This window comes from Ursus maritimus, unplaced genomic scaffold, assembly GCF_017311325.1.
Source record: "Ursus maritimus isolate PB19 unplaced genomic scaffold, ASM1731132v1 scaffold_26, whole genome shotgun sequence".
NCBI classification, from domain to species: domain Eukaryota; kingdom Metazoa; phylum Chordata; class Mammalia; order Carnivora; family Ursidae; genus Ursus; species Ursus maritimus.
Window position 1 is genome coordinate 11,708,688 of NW_024425119.1, and position 20,341 is coordinate 11,729,028.

Below are 20,341 nucleotides of genomic sequence, written 5' to 3' on the forward strand. Positions count from 1 at the left end.
AAGATGCATTGGCGAACTGGTTTATAATCCATTCATACTCCTCCGTTTGCTGCACAAACGTGGGGATTTTGGAGGTCTGTACGGATTTGCTTGTTCCGGGTCTGTGACCCGTCCAGTGGAGACGAATTCTTTTCTGGTGCTTATCTCACAACTTTTGCTAGTCCCCTGATTTTCTTTGCAAACATGAGCCTCTTCATGGTTGGTGAGGACATTATTGTTTGGTTGATCCTGGAGCAGATGAGACATAAAATTCCCCCCAGCACGTGCTCCCTCCCCTCCCAACCCTCTTACAACACATGTCATGGCAATCTCTCAGATCTTTAAAGGGACTTTCAAAAATATGTTTATTATCTCTCAAGGTTGCATTTTCAACAGAAACAAAAAGATTTTAATCAAGGAAAACTTGGAGTCTCCCGTACTGCTTTTTTGTCACCTGACTAGAACAATGTACTTTCCTGATTTGGTTTCATTGACTGGATGAGTTCTATAGGCACAGAAATTCAGTCCTGGAAGCCTCTAATCTTAAATCAGATGAAGAAAAATAAGCCTGAGACGCCCGAGTAAGCAGTTGGAGGTGTGTCCGCAGGGGGTCAAGGACTAGAGGAAGTCAGTCTGTCCTCTTCCTCTTGTTTCCATCGACTTCCTCCCCAGCAGTATTTAGTGCTGGTGACACGGTTTCAAATGAAGCTCATTTGAGCCTCAAGCGCAGCCTTGAGGGGAAAACGATGTTATAAAAGAGAAGCCTAAAGGGTTTAGTATGACAGCGGTGAGGGACAGCCTCATCCCCGGGCTTGGTGGTAAGGTGGACATCCATATGTGCGCCTTTGCACACAGGTGTGTCAACGTATGTTTTAGGGAAGGAAAGGACAGCGTTATGGGATGTCTCCATAAAACAGAGGGGCCCAGAGTTTCAGTACCAGCTAGAAGAGCCACATCATCCCACACTGTCTCAGGCAGAGAACCCTCTGCAGGATCCCCGAGGGCTCCCGACCCAGGGTCCCAATCAACAGCTGGCCCGCAGTATTCCCCAGGAGGCGGTGTGGGCCTGTGGGAAAGTGTGGACTCTGAAATATGCAGGATTGGAATCCAGTCCTTGTCTCCCAGCAGAGGCGCTGACTGTCCCTGAGGCCTGCTTTCCTTCTCCATCATAATGAGAATACTAATACCTATTTCCAGGCACTTTGGAGTACTAATGAGACAATATGTAAATACGCAGCACCAGTCGGCGAATTACCAAGCCCTAGGGTCCCTTCTCTGCCTGTTTCTCTTTGCTCTACTGCAGGGCTGCAGGGAGTGAGGGGAGAGCAGCGGGTACAGCCAGCCCCACTGCCCACCTGGAGCTGGCCCGGGCATTGACCCGGCAGGCCTGTGACCTGCAAAGGGCACCCCTTTGAGGCGCCCTAATTTCCTTATCTCCTTGGAGATTCACTTCTGCGCCCCCTCTCACCTCGGAGCCTTTGCTCAGGAATGTCCCTCGGGGCTCCGACTTCTCACACTGGCTGAGTCACTGCCGTGTATTTGCACTGTGAACTACGGAGAAATCAAAGAGCCCTAAAAGAGAAGGAAGTTTCAGGACAGCGTTTTTAAAAGATAAAACAGGAACAGCCACAGTGGCTGGGCGGAAAATAATAGAAGGAGCTTGAGGAGACTGGAAATTGCAGTGTGTGTGAAGGACACACATTTCTGTAATACAGCGTGACTGCCGGGAGGTTAGGGGTGCGACTTCCCAGGCTGCCCCCACCTGAGCAAAGCAGGGGCCGGGTGCTGCGAGGTTCCAGCTGGGGGGCTGAAGCTTGAAGTGTTCCCTTCCCTCCGGGGCAGGATTGTCCCTAGGTTAGAACCACTGCTGTCGTGCAGAGTGGCAACTTTTTATTTTGGTTGTTACTTACCTGTTACTCCACACCCCATGCAACCAGAGGTGCAAAGGGCCAGCCTCGTTGGGAGCTGTAGTCCCTGTGCCCCCGTGGGGCCAGGAAGCCAAGATCTGTATTCCTCATCTTAGCCTCTCCCCCACCCAGCTTGCTACCGCACACATACGGTTTCTGTTTTCCTAAGCCCTAAGCAGCAGAGCACAAGCAACTGCCCACTGCAAACACACCCCTGTGTATCAACACAGCACTGGATTTATCAACTTTCTGCTTCCAGGTAATGGCTGATCTAGAGTTGAGGACAGAACACGGGGGAAAAAACAAAAAAAACGGAGCTGTGGATGTTGTAAAGCCCGTGTTTCTATAAGCAGAGTTTCTCAAGCTTAGCACTCTTGACGGTCGGGTCAGATGATTCTTTGTTAGGGTATGGGATGGGGGCGGACTTGTGGGTCATGCTATCTAGCAGCATGCCTGGACTCTACCCGCTAGAGGCCAGTAGCATCCTCCACCCCAGTTGAGACAACCCAAATTACCTCCAGACATTGCGAAATACCTTCCTTCCCTACTGGGCAACGTTGCCCCTCGTTTAGAACCACTGCTCTAAAGCAGAGTAGCAACTTTTTATTTTGTATTTTTACTTACCTGTTTTGTTCTTGAAGCTGAAACGAATTTATTAACTTTTGCAATAAATTTAAAGAAATGAAACAGGGACACTCGGCGTCTGATGAGTTGGTGATTATACCCATGGAACTGCCGTTTACAGACCTTCATTTAAAATTCCATTTGGGCAGTTAAAACAACATAAAATTACTTTCTCAGAAGCTTTCCCAAAATTTTAATTAACCACCATCATTAAACATTCCCTTTGTCAATAACTTGACTTGCCCACTCAGATTTTTAAACATCAGTTTTGTCTAGCATGGTTTTTTCATTAGAAACCATGTTGGTTATGTGTGAATTGCCCATCTTTTTACAATCTCTGCTCCGGGAGCATGTACAATGAGTCTCTGGTAGGAGACAGACGTGGGAGTGAAAATATTCCTCCTTAACCACAGGAAAGGATTTTTTACAATGCCTTTTAGCTGTGGGTACCCAGGGCACCTCACCCAGCAGGCAAGAGAGAGAATGTTCTCTCTGCAGCTGAAAAATGGCACTTCACTGGAGCTAAACCCTTTTATAAACTTCCTCTCGTGGAAGAGACGATCCAAATAATGGGCATTTGTTTAGAATACCCACACACCTCAATATAGAAGACCCTTTAGTTTAAGAGAAATGCACTTAAAATTAATGACTACCTTGTAATATAAATTTTTTCACATGCATGTTCAAGGGCTTTATAATAGGATAATCTTGTATTTATAGAGTTTGGTGAGTTTCACTATATAGTATTAAGCATTTTCGCTGATGATCAGATAACATTGTATCTGAGCAGATGTGGATTTCGACAGAGCTGACAAATTGCAGGTTAACAACCTCTAGAGGATCTAGGGAACTAAAAAGGATCTGCTTCTTATTTCATTGAAATCTTAAAAACAAAATAACTCCAGTGGCTTGAACTTCAGTTGTTAAAAAAAGGGGGGGGAGGGAGAGAGGGTGGGAGGAAGGAAGGAAGGAAGGAAGGAAGGAAGGAAGGAAGGAAGGAAGGAAGAAGAAAGAAAGAAGAGAAAGAAAGAAAAAGAGAAGAGGAAGGAAGGAAGAAGGAATCTTATGTGGTCAGGCATTTATATTTATCATCTGGAATAATTTTTAACTAAAGAAACAAAACAATCAATAGTGTTATAAAAGCCACTTACACTCCGAGTTTGAAACAACTGCTTTCTGCCACAAAATTCCTGTTGCTACCTCCGTTAGTGACTGAGTAATTCAATATGTCTTGAATGTCAACATATTTTTATTACTCAGCTAAAGTTGGCTTTGCTGGTTTAAATGTCATTTAAAGTGATCAGTTGGCAGTTTGTTTGGGGTTATTTTCACATTTGTGAAAGGGAAAAGTTTGCAAGAATCAAGTGTTCTTGAAACATACAGGTAAAGTCTGTTCTCTGGTAAGCCCTGCGCCTCATTTACCCACCAAAGACCAGACAACTTTCTCGATCTTTTTTGGTAATGGTTTACATAAAGGTCCAAGTTCGATGCCTCTGAAAAACCAGCATGGTAGCCCAGTGCTGGTTAAGCCCTTACTTGGAGAAATGGCCTGGTACACACTGCACTATTTTATGAGAAATAGAATGCATCACGACAGTAAAACAGAAGCCACAGAAACAAGGGAAGTAGAAGTCCACGTGCGGATGGGGATGGAAGGAGCATCCACTTTATGCTTTAGCTCCAGTTGGCTGAGACGTGAGGGGAGTAGCAATATATTGTTCACCTTCCTATGGGCACAATTCCTTTACATCAAACTAGTAAAGACAGTTTTTTATTGTTAGTCAAATGAACACTCTGGAGACTTGCGTTCCCAATCCAGATGAATCCAAAGGTGCCATCAGGCCTCTTTGCAGCGGACACAATTTCTCCCCTGTAGAGAAGCAATAGAGGGGCTATACGCACCAACCCCCTTCGTTGTTCCTTCTAATTTACTGGCATTTTAGATGACGATATTTGGTTTTGTCAGATGTTTTCCAGTTGGAGGCGATTGTGGGGAAATTAAAATGTCTCTGCCATTTGATGGTAGGACGAACACTGAGTCCACAGCTCAGCCTGCTGATTTCCATTTGTAGTAAAAATGTCGTGAGACAAGGAGGTGGCAGGAGGATTAAGACACGTTGCCTCACTGCTTTGCGTAGCAACTAGAGTCGTCCTATGACAAGTGCCTTAAAAATGAGCTAGATTCTTCTCAGCCTGCAATAGTGTGACACTGACTTCTCCAGGTGCTTTATGGTGCGAGGATTGGGTCCCCCTGCTCTCCAGAATGGGGTTCAGCTCCCGGAGTATGCGGTGTTTTTGCTTCAAGAAGAGCGTGGTTTGTCCTGTCCTCAAACACAGTAATTCACACATCCCATTAATGTTTGGACACAGATAATTGGGGGCGGGGAGGAGGGGCGGGGAAGGCTACCATAAGAGAAGATTTATGGTCGCGTTAAGTTTCATGTTAGTTTCTTGAAAGACAAAGCCTCTTATAGAAAATGCTACATTTCCTTTTGCCCTTCAGAGGAAAGGCTGAACAGAGCGAAACCTTGCTCCAGGAAGCCTTAAAATTGTACAAATATCTACCTATTAACCAATGTCTCTGAGAACAGACATCACCTCAGAAAGAGCGGTGCAGAGCCTGGACTCCTACAGGTGTCACTCCCAAGCTGTGCCCTTGGAGTAAATTACCAAGCCCTCTAAGGCCCAGCTTCCTCAACCATAAAATAGGATAGCGACAGCACCTGCCTCTCGAGGGGTCACCGGGGTCAAGTGCAGCCATCCTTGTGGAATACAAGCACAGTGCCTGCTCATAGCACCCAATACATGGCATTGTTATTTTCATGACTTTTCCCTTCGCTTGCACCATCACAAATACGGTAATCCTGTAAAGGACGTGTTATTCCTGTTTCCCATATGAGGAAACCACCTCAGGGAGATTTAAGAAACTTGCCCAAGGTGACCTGACTCAATTCCCCTTGTAAAGAGACTCCCGAGAAGGGTGTGTTTCATTCCCTGGGAGGTGACCGTGTTGACTCTAAAATATTCCAGGTCTCAGACACTCCCCTCCAGGTGTGCCAGGCCTCACCCAACAGAAGGAAGTCAGCACGGTGTCGTGCAGGAGACCCGGAATTCAAACCCCAGCCACCTGGGGCCTCCGAGGATTAGAAAGGATTCCAGGAAAGTGCTGAGCACACACACAGAATTCAGTCATCAACCTTCACTACCAGTCCTGGCGAGGGCCTGCCGAGGCTCCCAGAATCAACGTACCCCTGGAAATCAGAGCCGCTTATTCTCATCTGGAGGCCGGTCCAGAAAGCACACCTAGATAGGACATGTCTGCCTCCATCCACCTATCCACAGGTGCCAGAGGGCAAACCGCATACCATTTCGGCACATCCAGAAAACACTAGGACAAAGGAGAAGCGTGCAGTCTGTGTCTTCTCTTTTAATATGCCGACCCTCAGCCTAGCACAGTGCCTGGCCTGTATTAACTCAATAAATATTTGTGGCCTGACCAAGTGACTGAACATCAGTCCTCCAAATGGGAAAAGTGATTTTTTTGTCTTGGGTTCCTTTCTACCCTGATTTCATTGTAAGAAAACAACGTTAAAGAACTCCAAAATAGGCCGTAATGAGAAAATATCTGTCCTCTTTTGAAAACCATGCTAACCACAGCTCCCAGTCATAGCAAACCAGAATTTTCTTTCCCACAGCCTTTCACATATCACACTTCTTTTTGTACCACGTGGTAGCCTGCCCCGATCTTCTCGTTTTTGTCCATTCAGCCTCCAACCCCAGAGTAATCTTGTCACGCCACCAACTAGACCATGCTGCTTGCCTGGAACCCTGGGGCTCTCTACTCGCCCTTTGACCTTGCCTAGTGTTACCCCTCTTTTGGCTTGCTGTCTTTCATATGAGCTCTGCTCAAGTTCAGTTCATTGGTCATGACCTTGGACAAGCTGCTTCCTCTTCCAGATTGTCACGTCCCCATCTGTGGTTGGGAGGCAGATGGCCAGGATGGTCTCCGAGGCCTCCAGAGGTCAAAGGTCGCCTTTCTCCAGCACCATCTGCCAGGTCTCTCTGGGCCCTGGTCTCCTCACTGTGAAATAAGAAAGACTGTCAATCCGCGGGAGGCAGAAGTGATTACTTGATTATTTTCTAATTCTTGTTCTTAGTGTCTCAACAAGAAACCTACTCAAAAGTGTCTTCTTGCCCTTTTCCTCTGTAGACTGTAGACTGCTTTGGGATTACGTCTATCAGTTGCTTTCTGACAGCCGGTACGAAAACTTCATCCGATGGGAGGACAAAGAATCCAAAATATTCCGGATAGTGGATCCCAATGGACTGGCTCGACTGTGGGGAAACCATAAGGTAAAAGGGTACCAGCTATTTACTCTGCTGACTAGTGCCAAAATAAAGCCTTTATCTTCCGGGTGGGAGGATAATTGCCTGGCTTCTGCCTCCTCAGTGTGCCCCTTATTATTTAGTTTATTCCTCACGGGGCGAACAATTAGACAGTTGCAAACGGAAGGAAATAATTAAAGATGCCACTTTCCATTTGTTACTTATGCCAGGGGCCAGTTAACTTCACACCCCCTGCGTCTGTTAGGGCCGCGTTGGGAGCAGCCCTCCATCCCATCCCCTCGAGCCGGCCCTGCTGCCCCTCTGTCACCAGGAACAGGGGAACAGGGAAGCTCCACAGGGCTCTGGGACTCACAAGGCGTGGGGAAGGGTCGCTTCTGTTCTGCTCGGTTAGAAACTCCCATGTCTGCAAAAGCCCCATTCTCCATGGAGGTGCTTACCCTCCAGTCTGCAACATCCCCTTGAAAAGCAGACAGGCCGGAACTGTTTGCCCCACACTTTTCCACGCTGCAAAGAGGGACTGGAATTTAAAAGATGCAATCTTTTATAGTTAGGAAAACTGTCAAAGTGCGTGGATGTAAAAACTGGGTAAAACACCCTAAGTGTCCACTGTAGATGACTGGATGATGCAACAATGATGTATACATACCATGGAATATTACTCAGCCTTAAAAAGGCAAGAAATCCTGTGACAGGCTACAAAATGGAGGAATCTTGAGGTCATTACGTTAAGTGAAATAAGCCAGTCACAGAAAGACAAACATTGCCTGCTTCCATTCATAGGAAGTGTCAAAAATGGACAAATTCATCCAACCAAAGAGTGGAATGGTGTTGCCAGGGGTGGGGGAGAGGGGGGAAGGGGGGAGTACAAATCAATGGCCGTAAAGTTTCCATTAAGCGAGATGGGTAAGTTCTAGAGATCTGCTCTATAACCTTGTACCTAGTTACCACGACTGTAGGACGCACTTAACAGTTTGTCAAGAGCTGGATGTCATGTTAAGTGTTCTTACCACAGGAGAGGAAAAGAAAATAGAGACACAGAGCAAAGAGTTGCCCCCCCCTCAAAAAAATATTTAAGTAAATACATCTGTATCCCTACTCGAAATAAAACAAATGAGTCACCAACGTCCAGGCCTGAGCACAGGCCGGTAGATGTGGGACAAAGCAGGCAAGACACCCGGGAGGCACACCACCAGGGGAACCGAGTGAGAGGGGCCAGAGGCTGGTTGGCAGCCTGAGTCCCCGCCGGCCGGCCGGCCCCAGGCCACGTTGAGGAAGACCTGATGTAGGCCATGACCAAATACGGCAAGGCCCTGCTGACAGACTCCTCAGTGTGTGAGTCACCGAGAAAAATCCCGCCGCGGCGTCCGACTGTGCCCTAGCCCCCGGGGCTCAGAACCACTGTATTCTTCCTTCCAGAACAGGAATTTAAACAACAACAAAAAATCTCTTCCTTAAAATGACAAACCAGAAACACAAGTTGGAGAAAGGTCACTGCCACAAAAAAAAAAAGAAAGAAAGAAAGAAAAGAAAAAAAGGAATTCTCTGTGGGTCAGAAGGTGAAGGATGGCCCACAGATATGGGGACCCTGCAGGAAACTGAGCAGAGCAGAGCTTGGTCTTGGGAAAGGAAACAAGGGAGGTTGCCGCGGGATACGCTTTCTTAGCTGCAGCGCCGGGGCTTCTGACAAAAGGTGATTCACCTTCGGACACATCTTGGTGGCGTGTGGGGAAGCAGAGGGGGTGGGCACCCGGGGGGCGGGGAGGGGCCGATGAGCGGGGAGCTTTCCCCAACCGGCAGGGCCTGCCAGCAGCTGACGAGCTTTTATTTGAATAGCTCCCCAGCGTCTTTTCGGAGGTTGATTTCACTGTGTCTTTGTGCTTTTTTTCTCTCTTCCTCCTTTGAACAAACAGAACAGAACAAACATGACCTATGAGAAAATGTCCAGAGCCCTGCGCCATTACTACAAACTAAACATTATCAGGAAGGAGCCAGGACAAAGGCTTTTGTTCAGGTAGCACTTCCTTTTTCTCCTTTCCTTCTTTTGGGAGGATATTGTTTTCTTTAAATAAGAGGGAAGAGGGAGACTGTTAAGATCTCTACCTGCCTGTGTGACACTCAAAGCCATCAGGGCTACAAATTGGATACCGGATGCTGGGTGGTTAGCGTGTTAGAAGGAAAAAAAAAATTTTTTTTTTTTTTTTTTACTTATGTCTGTCCTAGAGGAAAGCCAAAACTAAGTAAACACAATCTGAGTCACCTTCAAAATAATGCAGTGATCAAATAGTATTACCTGGCGTTAACATCCAGTGTAGTAAAGAGGAACAACCGAAGTAACATCGTCGAAGTATTAAATGGAGGCTTCCAGGTTCCCAACTCTGTTAGCCAGGTCCTGAACCAGTGTTTGTCAGACTGCAGGTCATGACCCATTTGTGAATCAAGAAATAGATTTAATGAGTCAGTCACAACTGTTTTTTTTTAATGACATAGAACCGAATTGGATAGAATAGAGATGAAAATACCAGACTGTATCACGTGAAATAAGAGTCCCTAATGATTCATGAAAATTGGGGGGGGTGTATGTGTGTTGTACGTGCTGAGTCATGATATAAAATGTATTTTTCACGATGCATTATAATCAGAAGAGTCTGAAAGCTGCTGCAGTAGACATTCCTCTTTCCAGACTTCCTCACAGCTAATGAGTTCCAACCATTTAACCTACCACATAGATTGTGATTCCAAGTACTATGCAAGAGAGGAGAAAGAATTAGAAGAGGAAGAAGAAGGGATCTAAAGGACCAATCAGGAGAGGTAGAAGTGGTGGTAATTGACACTGGTGGTAATGGCCACGGGGAGACCCAGTAAAGGCTGGGAGAAGGTGGGGTCAACACACATGACGTTAGGTTATGGGTTTGGCAGGTGGGACAGAAATGAGTTTCGGATGGGGCTAGAGAGATGGATTTGGAATTATCTACACACAGGTAGAAAGTGACACTCGGTACGAGTAGATGAGCTTGCTGGGGTAGACTGGAAAAAGCAGAGAACCTGGATGTTAGCAGCAGGAGCTACGATAACTTAGGAAGAGGGGAAACAATGGAGAGCTTCAACAACAACAGAAAAGGCTGTTCAAGAGTTGGAAACAGAATGAATGAAGTAAAAAAAAATAATAATCCTCCTTTCTCTGGCTCTGCTGATGCTTCCCCTTCATCCTTCTCCCTAAACTCGGTCCTCGGCGCCTACCATTCCTGGATGAAATGATCCCATTACATAGCTTCAGTTATCACCTTAATGGTTAGACTCTGTACCCAGCTCTAAAATCCTCCTGAAATTCCACATCTCAGTTTCCAAGAGCTTTTCATAGTACATGTCCACCGAAATACCACCTTGATATCTCAGACATGAAATGTTCAAGACAGACCTTTGCATACTAGAAACCTCCCCTCCCCCCATGCAGAATTCTTGTTACTCATCAGTGGCGTCACCGTTGTTCTAAGTGACCAACCTTGACACTGGAGTTATCAGTGACTCTTCCATATCCAGGTTAGTCATTGTGCTGGATCGTCCTTGGCTCTTCTGTACCATTTCCACTGCATTCTATGTTGTTGGGGCTGGAAGCCTGGAAACCACAATTCCCGAGATTTCTTACCAGCAGGTTCCAGGTCGGAGTTTACCAATGACAAGCACTTTCATGAGAATTTGGAAGATGTAAGAAAGGCAAAAGCATTATTATTGCTTCCCTGTCTAGACGTTATGATTTACCCCTAGATTAATTCATAATCCTTTCTACCTCTGGTCCACTCTCCTGCCTTCCAAATTCATCACGCACCCTGCCAGCTGCCCTACAACACTAATAGGAGTCCCTGTGCCAGAAACGTATATCCCTTTCACTTTTGCTTTTCTTAATATATATGCCCTTGTGACACCTGGGTGGCTCAGTCGGTTACGCGTCTGCCTTCGGCTCAAGTCATGAACCCAGGATCCGGGGATCAAGTCTCACACCAGGCTCCTTGCTCAGCAGGGAGCCTGCTTCTCCCTCTGCCTGCCACTGCCCCTGTTTATGTGCTCTCTCTCTCTCTTTCTCTCTGACAAATAAATAAAATCTTTAAAAAAAAAAAAATCTACCTACCTATCTATCTATCTGCATGCCCTCTAGGTCCATCTCAGGTGTCCTGCCCTTCATGAGGCCTTCTTCAACTGCTCAAACACACACAGATATCTTCCTCCATCATCTCTTGGATTCCCTTGGCCCTAAACCGCCTCATGATTTGCATTTACGATAGTTGTATATGTGAAGTCCTTCTCCCCACAACTAGGTCATAAGATTCTAGAAGGGAGAGGATTATATTTTCTATAATTCTGTTCTATACCTTATGGAGGCTTTCAGTAAATTTATTTTGACATACCGATATGGACTATCAGAAGCTTATTATGGAAAAGTAGTCAAGAGAAGAAAGGGGTAGTTTGCAGTACCAAATATAGCATATGTGTGGATTTGGCCTCCGGAGGTTGTTAGTGACTTTAGATGGTGGGGAGAAGTTTTAGTTAGGGGATGAAAGGAGAAGATTGACTGCAGCCTTGACAAATCATACTGCTTGACAAGTTCAGCAATAAAGGGCAAAATAGAGAAGCAGAAGTAGTTGGAAAGTTCGTAGGCTTCCAAGAGTGATTTTCGACAATATAAAAAGACAGAATAGCACTATTAGTGAGGAGAGTTGGTCATTTTTGAGGAAATGAGTGTTGGAAGCCTGACTTGCCACAAAATGAAGACTTCTTGGTATAAAACCCAGCGTGTAATCAAGCAAAGTGTTAAATTGTGGGTACTCTTTACAGGACTTGTAGGTATTGAGAGAAGGGAGATTTCAGTAGGGACCGGCGCTATTACATGGCTCTTTGATGAGGCAGAGCTCAGAGAAAGGAGTAGAGAGAGAAGGCCAGATAAGGTTTGGAGGAAGGCTTGAGCCGTGATTGGTATAAAAAAAAAGGCTGGCCGGGCTAGAGTAAAGGGTTCATGCTTATAAACAGTGGGGGCCCAGAGTTTCCTGGGTGGAAATGACCAAGAGGCCAGGTGGGCCAGCTGAAGAGTGTATCCTTGGCGTTATCTGATAAGTGCTCATCACAGGCTTTTGAACATGGAGTGGCAGGAGAAAGAGCCTGTTTGCAGACAGTTCATGTGGTGCAGGGCAGAGGGCCTGGGAAGGGAAAGGTGTGCAGGCCCGAGTGGTGCTGTCGGGGGGCGCTCCCACGGTGAGGCGGCAGTGTCTGCACCCAGCCCACCTTCCTGAACCAGGGAGGTCATGGTCGCAACGAGTCACTGATGTTACTTCCACCGAGAAGATAAGGCTTGCCGTTTGCGCCCAGCTGCAGGAAGCTAGACAAATGGGGGTTCATTTCTAACATGTAGCGTGGATCAGTGATAACACTGAAAAGGATTTTTCTTTTTGCCTTTCTGATTTCCAACAGCACCACTAACTTGCCCTGTTAGGAAAATTTTCCATTTGACGTTTAATTGTATCCTTTGAGTTAAATTCAAGTTTTGCATACCATTCCCTGGGCTCACGGTCTGGGATGGAAACGGATCTACAACTCTCAGAGGTCACTGGAAAATCTCTCTAAAAATAAGAAACACGGATCAGTGAGCTGTACCAGGGTTCCCTCGTATGGCCGTGCACGAGGCACTGCACAGCTCCAAGGGGGGCTGTCTTCTAGACTCTCTTTATAGTTCTTTTTGCCATTTTTCAGGCTGTCAGAGAAAGGGCACCTCTTTCCAGTAAGTTAGCATTAGTGGCCGGGTTCAGTAGCTCTCCAGCTATTTGAGGTGATGGGGCCTCTGCTTTGAGTTGAGAGTTCAGGGTGGGGACAAACTTGAGGAAAATGTAATCTCTGGACTCCCCCATCTCCTCTTCCAAAGGTTTATGAAAACCCCAGATGAAATCATGAGTGGCCGAACGGACCGTCTGGAGCACCTTGAGTCCCAGGAGCTGGATGAACAAATGTACCAAGAAGACGAGTGCTGAGGGAACCAAGCCCCGGCCTCAGCGGGGGGCCGGCAGCGGGGGGGCTCCCATGCCCAGCAGGGCCCTGGAGGCGTGGCCAGCAGGCCGGCTGAGAGCTGAACCGGAAGAGACCGGGAAGTGGGAGTGACACTTGTCTCGCGTAGCAGGAGGGCCCCCAGAGCACCTTAGACAAACCACCCAGCGAAGGCGGGGCTGGAATTCTGGCCGAGGGCACGAGCCTGGGACTCCTGGTTCCGTTTCCTCCTTACGTGGAACCTCTCCATCTGTAATTCCTCACCCTCACCCGTCCACCTATTGTTAGTTTCATGGTGTTTTCGGTTTTTTGTTTGTTTGTTTTTTAAAGACCATGCGGTTTGACTTTTCATCATTCATACAGGGGAAGACATCTGAGGTTGTTTTCCTATGGAAATATATATCTATTATATATATCTATTTTTTGCAAATCTCACAAAGTGCGGCAAGCCCAGCTGGTCAGGAAAGAGAACACTTGCAAAGGGTTTCAGGTTCCTCTTTATCCTGCCACGTGGATCAGGTTTGTGCCTGTTGCTGTTGGGTCTTGGCTGGAAAAAAAAAAAAAAAAAAAAAAGATGCTTTTAAAAAAGATAAAATGAAAAGGAGAGCTCTTTTTCTCCCTCTCGCTCTTTCCTTCCCTGCCTCCTGTCTGTCCTCCCTCCCCGCCCGCTGTCGAGCTTCACATGCCTTTTAGCAGAGTTGAGCCTCCTGGAGAGTGTTGAGCGTTGGTGACGCCGGGTCGGCTTCAGTGGTCTGGGTGCCTTGCAGACGGCACCGCGAGATCAGACCCACATCCCGGCATCTGGCTACCCATGGGAGGGAGGCCCCAAACCTCACAGGTGCTGCAGTCCTCCAGAAAGAGAAATGCCAGTCCAGCGGGCTGCCGCCCCCCCACCCCGCCCCAGGGGTGGCTGTGAGAACCCCAGGACATGGTGGTTCCACGGGACGGAGGATTAAGGACAGAAGGCGATCTGCGTCATTCAGAAGGCCCCAGCATCATGGGAGTAGCGTGCAAGTTCCGCAAGGTGAAAAATACAAGAAGACCCCCAGGGCCTGATGGTCAGAAACTTGGTGGAAAATGTGCTGCAGGGGGGAGATGTGCTTCCGGCGCAGGGGATTGAGGCTAGTGAGGGGGAAGGTCTTCTTCGCTCCATCCCGAGGCCATCTTGTGGTCAGTTTCACGCCCTCGCCTGGTTGTTGTTGTTGGTTTTGTTGTTTTTTTCCATTCCTAGCCTTTTTTTTTTTTTTTTTAAGTTTCCTGGTCCCCACAAGACACAGGGCATTTGAGAGGGGAGGACCCTGGAGTACACAGTCACTTGCTCCTGGTGTTTGCCAAGCCAGGGCAGACAAGAAACTCCTCAGATTCATTACCTTTTTCTTCTCTTCTTCTTTCATAGCTATGTGTCAGAACAGACCTGTTTGGGGCTCTTTTTCACCTCAACATAAGATCCATAGTATCTTGTAAAACGAGGGAAGTGCCACCTCTTAGTACTTTTGACGATAACAGATATTTTTAGAAAGCTGTTTTAGGGTTTGTTTTTTTTTTTCGTCTTCTAGCCACCGGAATTGACTCTCCCAGTACAGGTTCAGAATCCAATATTAGGAGGACAGTCTTTTTTAATCCAAAAGATTAGACCTGCCTTACAAAGTACCCCGTCCTCGTTCCTCTGTTTCCTCTACTCACTCGGGTGAGCACCTCACAGCTGCCAGGTCTGTGTATATGCTGTCAGCGGACTTCACGGGGAAGCTGCCAGAGCCCCGGGTATCTCTTCAAGCCACTTCCAACTGCATCAGGCAGGTGGGGGTTGGAGGAACCCAGACAGGAGGAATTCTCCCCCAGCCTTACTGACAAGGACACCAGCCGGGGGGGGGGGGGGGAGGGAAGGACAGATTGACTGTGGGTCAAGGACACTGGAATCGGGGAGCCCTTCAAAGCTCTTAAGTTGGGTTCTGTTCCTGCCTCTTAGCAGACTGCAGAGAGACACATGGATTTGGCCAGCCTTCTGTGCTGTCACAGGCTCCCCCAACTCTACCTTCCAGAAGGTGGGGCTTGTGATCAGGTCAGGGAGCTGCCGTGTGAGGCTGAAGGGTCCATTGATGAAGGAAGGGTTTGGTCTCAGTCTGCTTGAGTGGTGGTGAAATTCAGCTGGAGCCCAGCATGCTACAGGTACCTTGTAAGAGCGGTCAACAGCACTCAGTGATCCATTCTCCAGCCTCTAAGATGACTGATGTTGGATCACTACTGGAGATCTTAAGCCAAGTACCTGGTGTGTTGTGAAAGCTGTTGAGTTTTAGGGCTGGAGAGAACGGGTGGATTTTTACTGAAGCCCTTTGTGTGACTATGAAATCAGAGACAAGGCATGATGTGACTCTTCCCTAAGATTAGAACATCTCATTCTGTTCACTGTACCCAGATAGAAGGGCTCAGGCTCTTAGTGTTCAAAGAATATTACAGTTGAATTAGGGAGGGAAATTCCCTTCGGCCCCAAGGATTTCTGTATTTAAAGCAATACCCTATAAGAATAAGTAAGACAGGATGACACCTTCAGCCACTTGAAGAATAGAAGTGCTAATTCCAATGTGATCTTTATTTCCCACCCAGATATTACCAATAAGAATTTTCTGTTGATTCCCTTAAAGGCAAAAGTCCTTCTCATTTATTCTTTGAGCTAACACCTGGGCAGTGCTGACACCAGGGATACAGTGTTTACACACTGCAGACCCCAAAGATCCTAGCTTCAGTTCAGCAAACTTGGCTGAAGCACCTGCTGGACACTGAGAGGGATTCAGAGAGGAATCGGGCACAGTCCCTGCCCTCTGAGAGCGTCTGCTAAACCTGTCGACTCTATCCAGGATGAAATTCCTTACTTCAACACTAAGTGCTGGGGAGGGAGGGCACGTTCACCTGGGACCACATTAAAAGCATGTCTGTGATCTGAATAGTTGACCTTTCCCCGCTGATGTCACAGGATGCCTTGGTGTAGATCAGAAATCGGGAAAGGAGAATGCAGAAGAGCCCTTCGGAGTGGGGAGAGCTTCCTTCAGCTGTGTCTGGGGGTGTTGCTCTCGCTAGTATCTCCAGCTAGAAATCCTCTAGCACCTTCTCTTGCCTGCATCTTGGGTTCACCAAGTTGCCTCCTCTCCATCAGAGGAAAGCAGTGGCAATTGGCTGGAGTGGCCATGTGGCAGGAACATTCTCTCTTTTTTGTCCCAAGGCAACTTGGTCTCTTGCCTAAGGCAGCGTCACCAATGTCCTGATTCCTTTCTTTCTTTCTTCCCTTTTTTTTTTTTTTTTGAGGGGGACATCCCCACAGAAAAAGAGGAATAACAGACTGATGGATTTCCTCCTCTCAACAGTGTGTTTGGAACCCTCTGAGCCAGGGTCTTTGTACGCTGATATCTTGCCCAAATAAGAATGTAGCTTTAGCTAAAACTTCGATGGCTATGACAGGATTCACCTAAATGACTAAGTAACCACTGTTTCCACCTTTCACTGTCTAAGCTCCAACTCTGAATACATTTTTGAAGCGTTCACTCCCTTCTGCAGAGGGGAGACCTGAGTATGCAGGAGGTAGGATGATGCCCTGGGAGCAGACAGCATGCCAGGGACAGAACGAGGAGTGGAATCCAGCCAAGCCATACCCCCATTTGACCCATTCCCACCCAGCAAGCTGAAGATAAAAGATTTGGGGAAATACCCAAAGAACAAAGGGCAGGTTTTTTGCCCTAGCATTCGGTGCTAGTTTTCATCCCTCAGCCTACTCCTCTTCTGAGCAGAGAATTCTGGAAGGAAGGCAGTGATCTAAGGAAGCCACGGGGGGAGGGAGGTGACAATAATCCCTGCCTGTCTAAAAACCACAGAAGACTAACCTGATACTCTTTTGGCCCCATCTGCATCAACACTAAACAACTACAAACTCCCCGAATCTTTCACACACGCCAAGTGAACATTCTCGAAGATTTCTCTTTGTGACTGCAACCACCTGCAAACCAGAACGAATCTAGAATTTCTTTTTCTTTTTTTCTTTTTGTTTAATTTCTTATCTCTTGTTGTTTATGAGGTGTGGGGTTTATAAGGGACTGAATCAAATGAATGTAACAAAAAAGAAAAAAAAAACAAAAAACAAATGCCTTTTCTCAGGGCCAGTGAGTTGCAAATAATTTTTAAAGAAAAGCCTATAATTGCATCATCTCAATAAATTTTTTATAAAAAAAAAAAAAGGACCAAGTCTCTGTTTTTAATAGTATGAAATGGAGTCATACAGGCAAGGTACACCAGTGAGGCAAATCCTGTCTCCACTCAATTACAGTACAAAGCGTGGTCCTGGTTTTTCACTGGCAGGCAGCCTCTGCCACACAGCCGTCTGTAGGGAGTCTTGAGACAAGTGGCACCAGAAGGGTCCGAGAGTTCAAAGCTGAGCATCTGCCACAGGTGGAGAAATTGGCCGGAAGGAACCCCGACCAGAGATGCTTGGGTCCCGTGCTGTGCCAAAGATTGATCAGCTCCCTGAGGATGGAGGTGATTCCAACGTCCTCCCACAACAGAACTGCTCCTTAATTCTGCCAAAGTCATGGATGTGAGCCTGTAGGTGAGGCCGGGCCCAGGGCTACACAAGGGACCGTAATGACCTGGAAGGTCATCACCCAGCTCAGAGCCCACCCCCATGCTCAGAATGTCTCAGCGACACTGGCCAGCCCCCTGCCAACCGGTAGGCACTTCTGATTTCCATATCAAATCTCTGTCTGCCATCAGAGGTGGGTAGAGCTAAAAGAATGGAAAATGAAGTAAATGAGATTGCTTGTTAGCAACTCAGATGTAGGTTTGGGAAGCAGACATTGGACAGCCATCAGACTCTTTCTGTATCTAAGTTGTCCTGCGTACCCTGTCTTCCGAGACTACAGATTGCTGGTATGTGGCCCTATATTCCGTATCATCGGAGCGCAGTATCAATGAGTAGGGGTCTATATCTTTCCTGAGGTGCTAATAATGCATCTGAAGCTACTATTTTTATAACAGCATTAGCATCCCCTGGGAATTGCTAGAAATGCAGATTATCAGTTCCTATCTCAAAAACCAAATCAAAAACTTTGGTCAGGGAGGGGAGGGCTTAGCAATTTTCTAACAAGCGCTCCAGGTGATTCTGTTGCATGCTAAAGTTTGGGAACCACTGCTAGCATCCCTTTGTTCATCTTGGTAGAAAGAAGACTGTGGCCTTCTAAACCGTAAGTGCACAGAGTAATTGATGACAACCAGTCTGCACTACCAGTACTTACACACGGCAATGCTGTATTTTTCCTAAGACTAAATATGCTATGGAATGATGCTAAGTGGACAAAGAACCACACGTCAAAGTCGTCTTCTTGCTTCCTCCAAATCTGTCTGCTGCAAAGATGAGCTGTTTTAAAGGGTAGCTCTAGCAGCTGACCTGCCCTTTGCAAATTAGAGCACAACTCCTTATTCACTTATGTCCCCTTCTCTGCCTAATCAACTTAACCCATAAGGAAAAATAAAACGATCATTCCCATCTACTCACTGACTATGTGTGTCTGGAGTTAGTAAGCAGAGCCCAGATAACCACTTAGCCAGGGTACCGGCAGGGGAGCCACTGGACTTGACCTTCTCCAACCTGAGAAGTGCTCGTGGGTCACTGGGATCTTGGTAAAGAGCAGATTCTGCCAGTAATATCTACATCTTGGGAATTATGAGCACATCTGCTCCTCTACCCTACTCTCGGAGTGAGGCTTGAAATTTGGCATTTCTATCAAGCCCCACCCAATCCCACCAGTGACCCTGATACCTGCTTGTGCTCAGACCACACTTTGAGTAGCAAGACACCGATTCTCACCCATCGAGCCTTGAAATTCTGTCCCTGAAGCAAAATCGGACTAGCCTCTCTCTTTGGTGTGTATTCCTTTGCCAAGTCCTCCCTAGAAAAGTCCCTGGGGCCAATCTGCTCTGCAAGAAGTTTGCTTGTTCTCTGGGACAGCAACGAGACTGAACACCATGATTAAAAGCCTCTTCACCAAGTGAAGGGGCAGCTATTCGTGTACTAGACCTTAACACGGGCGCTCCTAACCCAACACCTCACGGCCACCGTGCTCGTGGCGAGGAATGGGAATTCCTGGCCTCACTGCCTCTCTTCGAGCCTCTAGAAAGACCAGTCATGCTCATTGTAAGCAGACAGAAAGCTGATGATGACATTCTCGTCATTCCAAAAGACAGTGGGCTATACGGGCAGACGTTCCAGCCAAACTGCCCAAGATGTTGACCTTAAAAGCCGACAGTCTTGGGGCATCATCCTCACTGTCGGGATTTACAGGTTCATTCTTTTTTAACTTAAGAACCAGAGTCTTGGTCACAAGATCCCATATCAGACCACGTGAGTTGACCTTGGCTTCCTCCAATCGCTCTGGTAGCCCTACGCACTCTGTCCTTGGTGTTTGGTGTTTCAACTGCGAGTGCTTCCGCCAAAGCAATGAAACGCCCTCCGGCAGCGGAGTGCTCCTGCGCCCCTGTCCCCAGCTCAGGCTGTCAGAGGGGAGGAGAGTGTCGCAGGCAATTCCATCCGGCCGGCCCCTTGCTTGGCACCTGGCACAGTGTGCATCTTACTAAGTGAATGAGGGAGTGAAGTCAGCAAAAATCTTTGTGACCTTGGGTTAGACAAAGGTTTCTTCAGTATAACCCCCAAAACACAACCCATAAAAGAAAAAAAATTTTTTGGACAAAGTGAACTTTATCAAAATTAAGATTTGCTCTTCAAAAGATAACCATTAAGAAAATGAAAAGACAAGCTGCAGACTGGGAGAAAAGACAACTCTTTGATGTACAAAATCAGACATTTATCGCAGGCACTGAACATAGTCTCCCATTTATACGTTACCCACGACTGTCTTGGAAGATGGATCTCTTTCCGCTCATTAGTGGGCAGTGTCAGTCACTCACGTAAAGGACAGAGATGTATTACACGTCTGCTGCAATGAAACCACCTTCAAAGTGCGTTTTAAAATGATTTCTTTTGTGTGTCGTGTTGGCAAAACACTTTTCACCGCTCTGCAGTTCGAATTCCCTCTTCCCTTTCCTTTTTCAGATTTCTGAAGCAGGCAGCCTTTTGGGAGGCGTATTAGAAGTTTTTAAACTACATAATAAAATAAATCACTCATTCCTAGTAAGCAGCCTTGTGCGCTGACTCGTCTGCTCTCAGAGCTCCGGCCGATTGCAGCTATGGGCAAAGCAACATTGTTAGGCGGGGGGCCTCGGGCTGGGGGAGCAGCTTGCAGTAGCAAGGTGTGACCTGCCTTGTGAGGAGCGAAACTGGCAGCAGAGAGAGGGAGGAGACGGAGGAGACTGTCTACACGGGCTTCAGAGTCTAGCTCTCATTCTGCCTGTTGCATCAGGAGTCCTAGACAGAGAGACCTGAGTTCGATGGTACCAAGTTTCTGATTTATTCTATTCTGATTTTA

At 47.1% G+C, this 20,341-nt stretch overlaps 1 protein-coding gene across 1 annotated transcript in view; it reads left to right on the forward strand.

Annotated features, from left to right (window-relative positions):
* Positions 1-13,431, forward strand: part of ETV6 (ETS variant transcription factor 6) — a 186,129-nt gene extending 172,698 nt beyond the window's left edge. Inside the window, exons 6-8 of the mRNA XM_040642165.1 lie at positions 6,721-6,863; positions 8,768-8,868; positions 12,763-13,431. Of these exons, the coding sequence (XP_040498099.1) occupies positions 6,721-6,863; positions 8,768-8,868; positions 12,763-12,868 (350 nt within the window). The 3' untranslated portion in view covers positions 12,869-13,431. The remainder of the gene's footprint in view (positions 1-6,720; positions 6,864-8,767; positions 8,869-12,762) is intronic.
* The last annotated feature ends 6,910 nt before the right edge of the window (positions 13,432-20,341 follow it).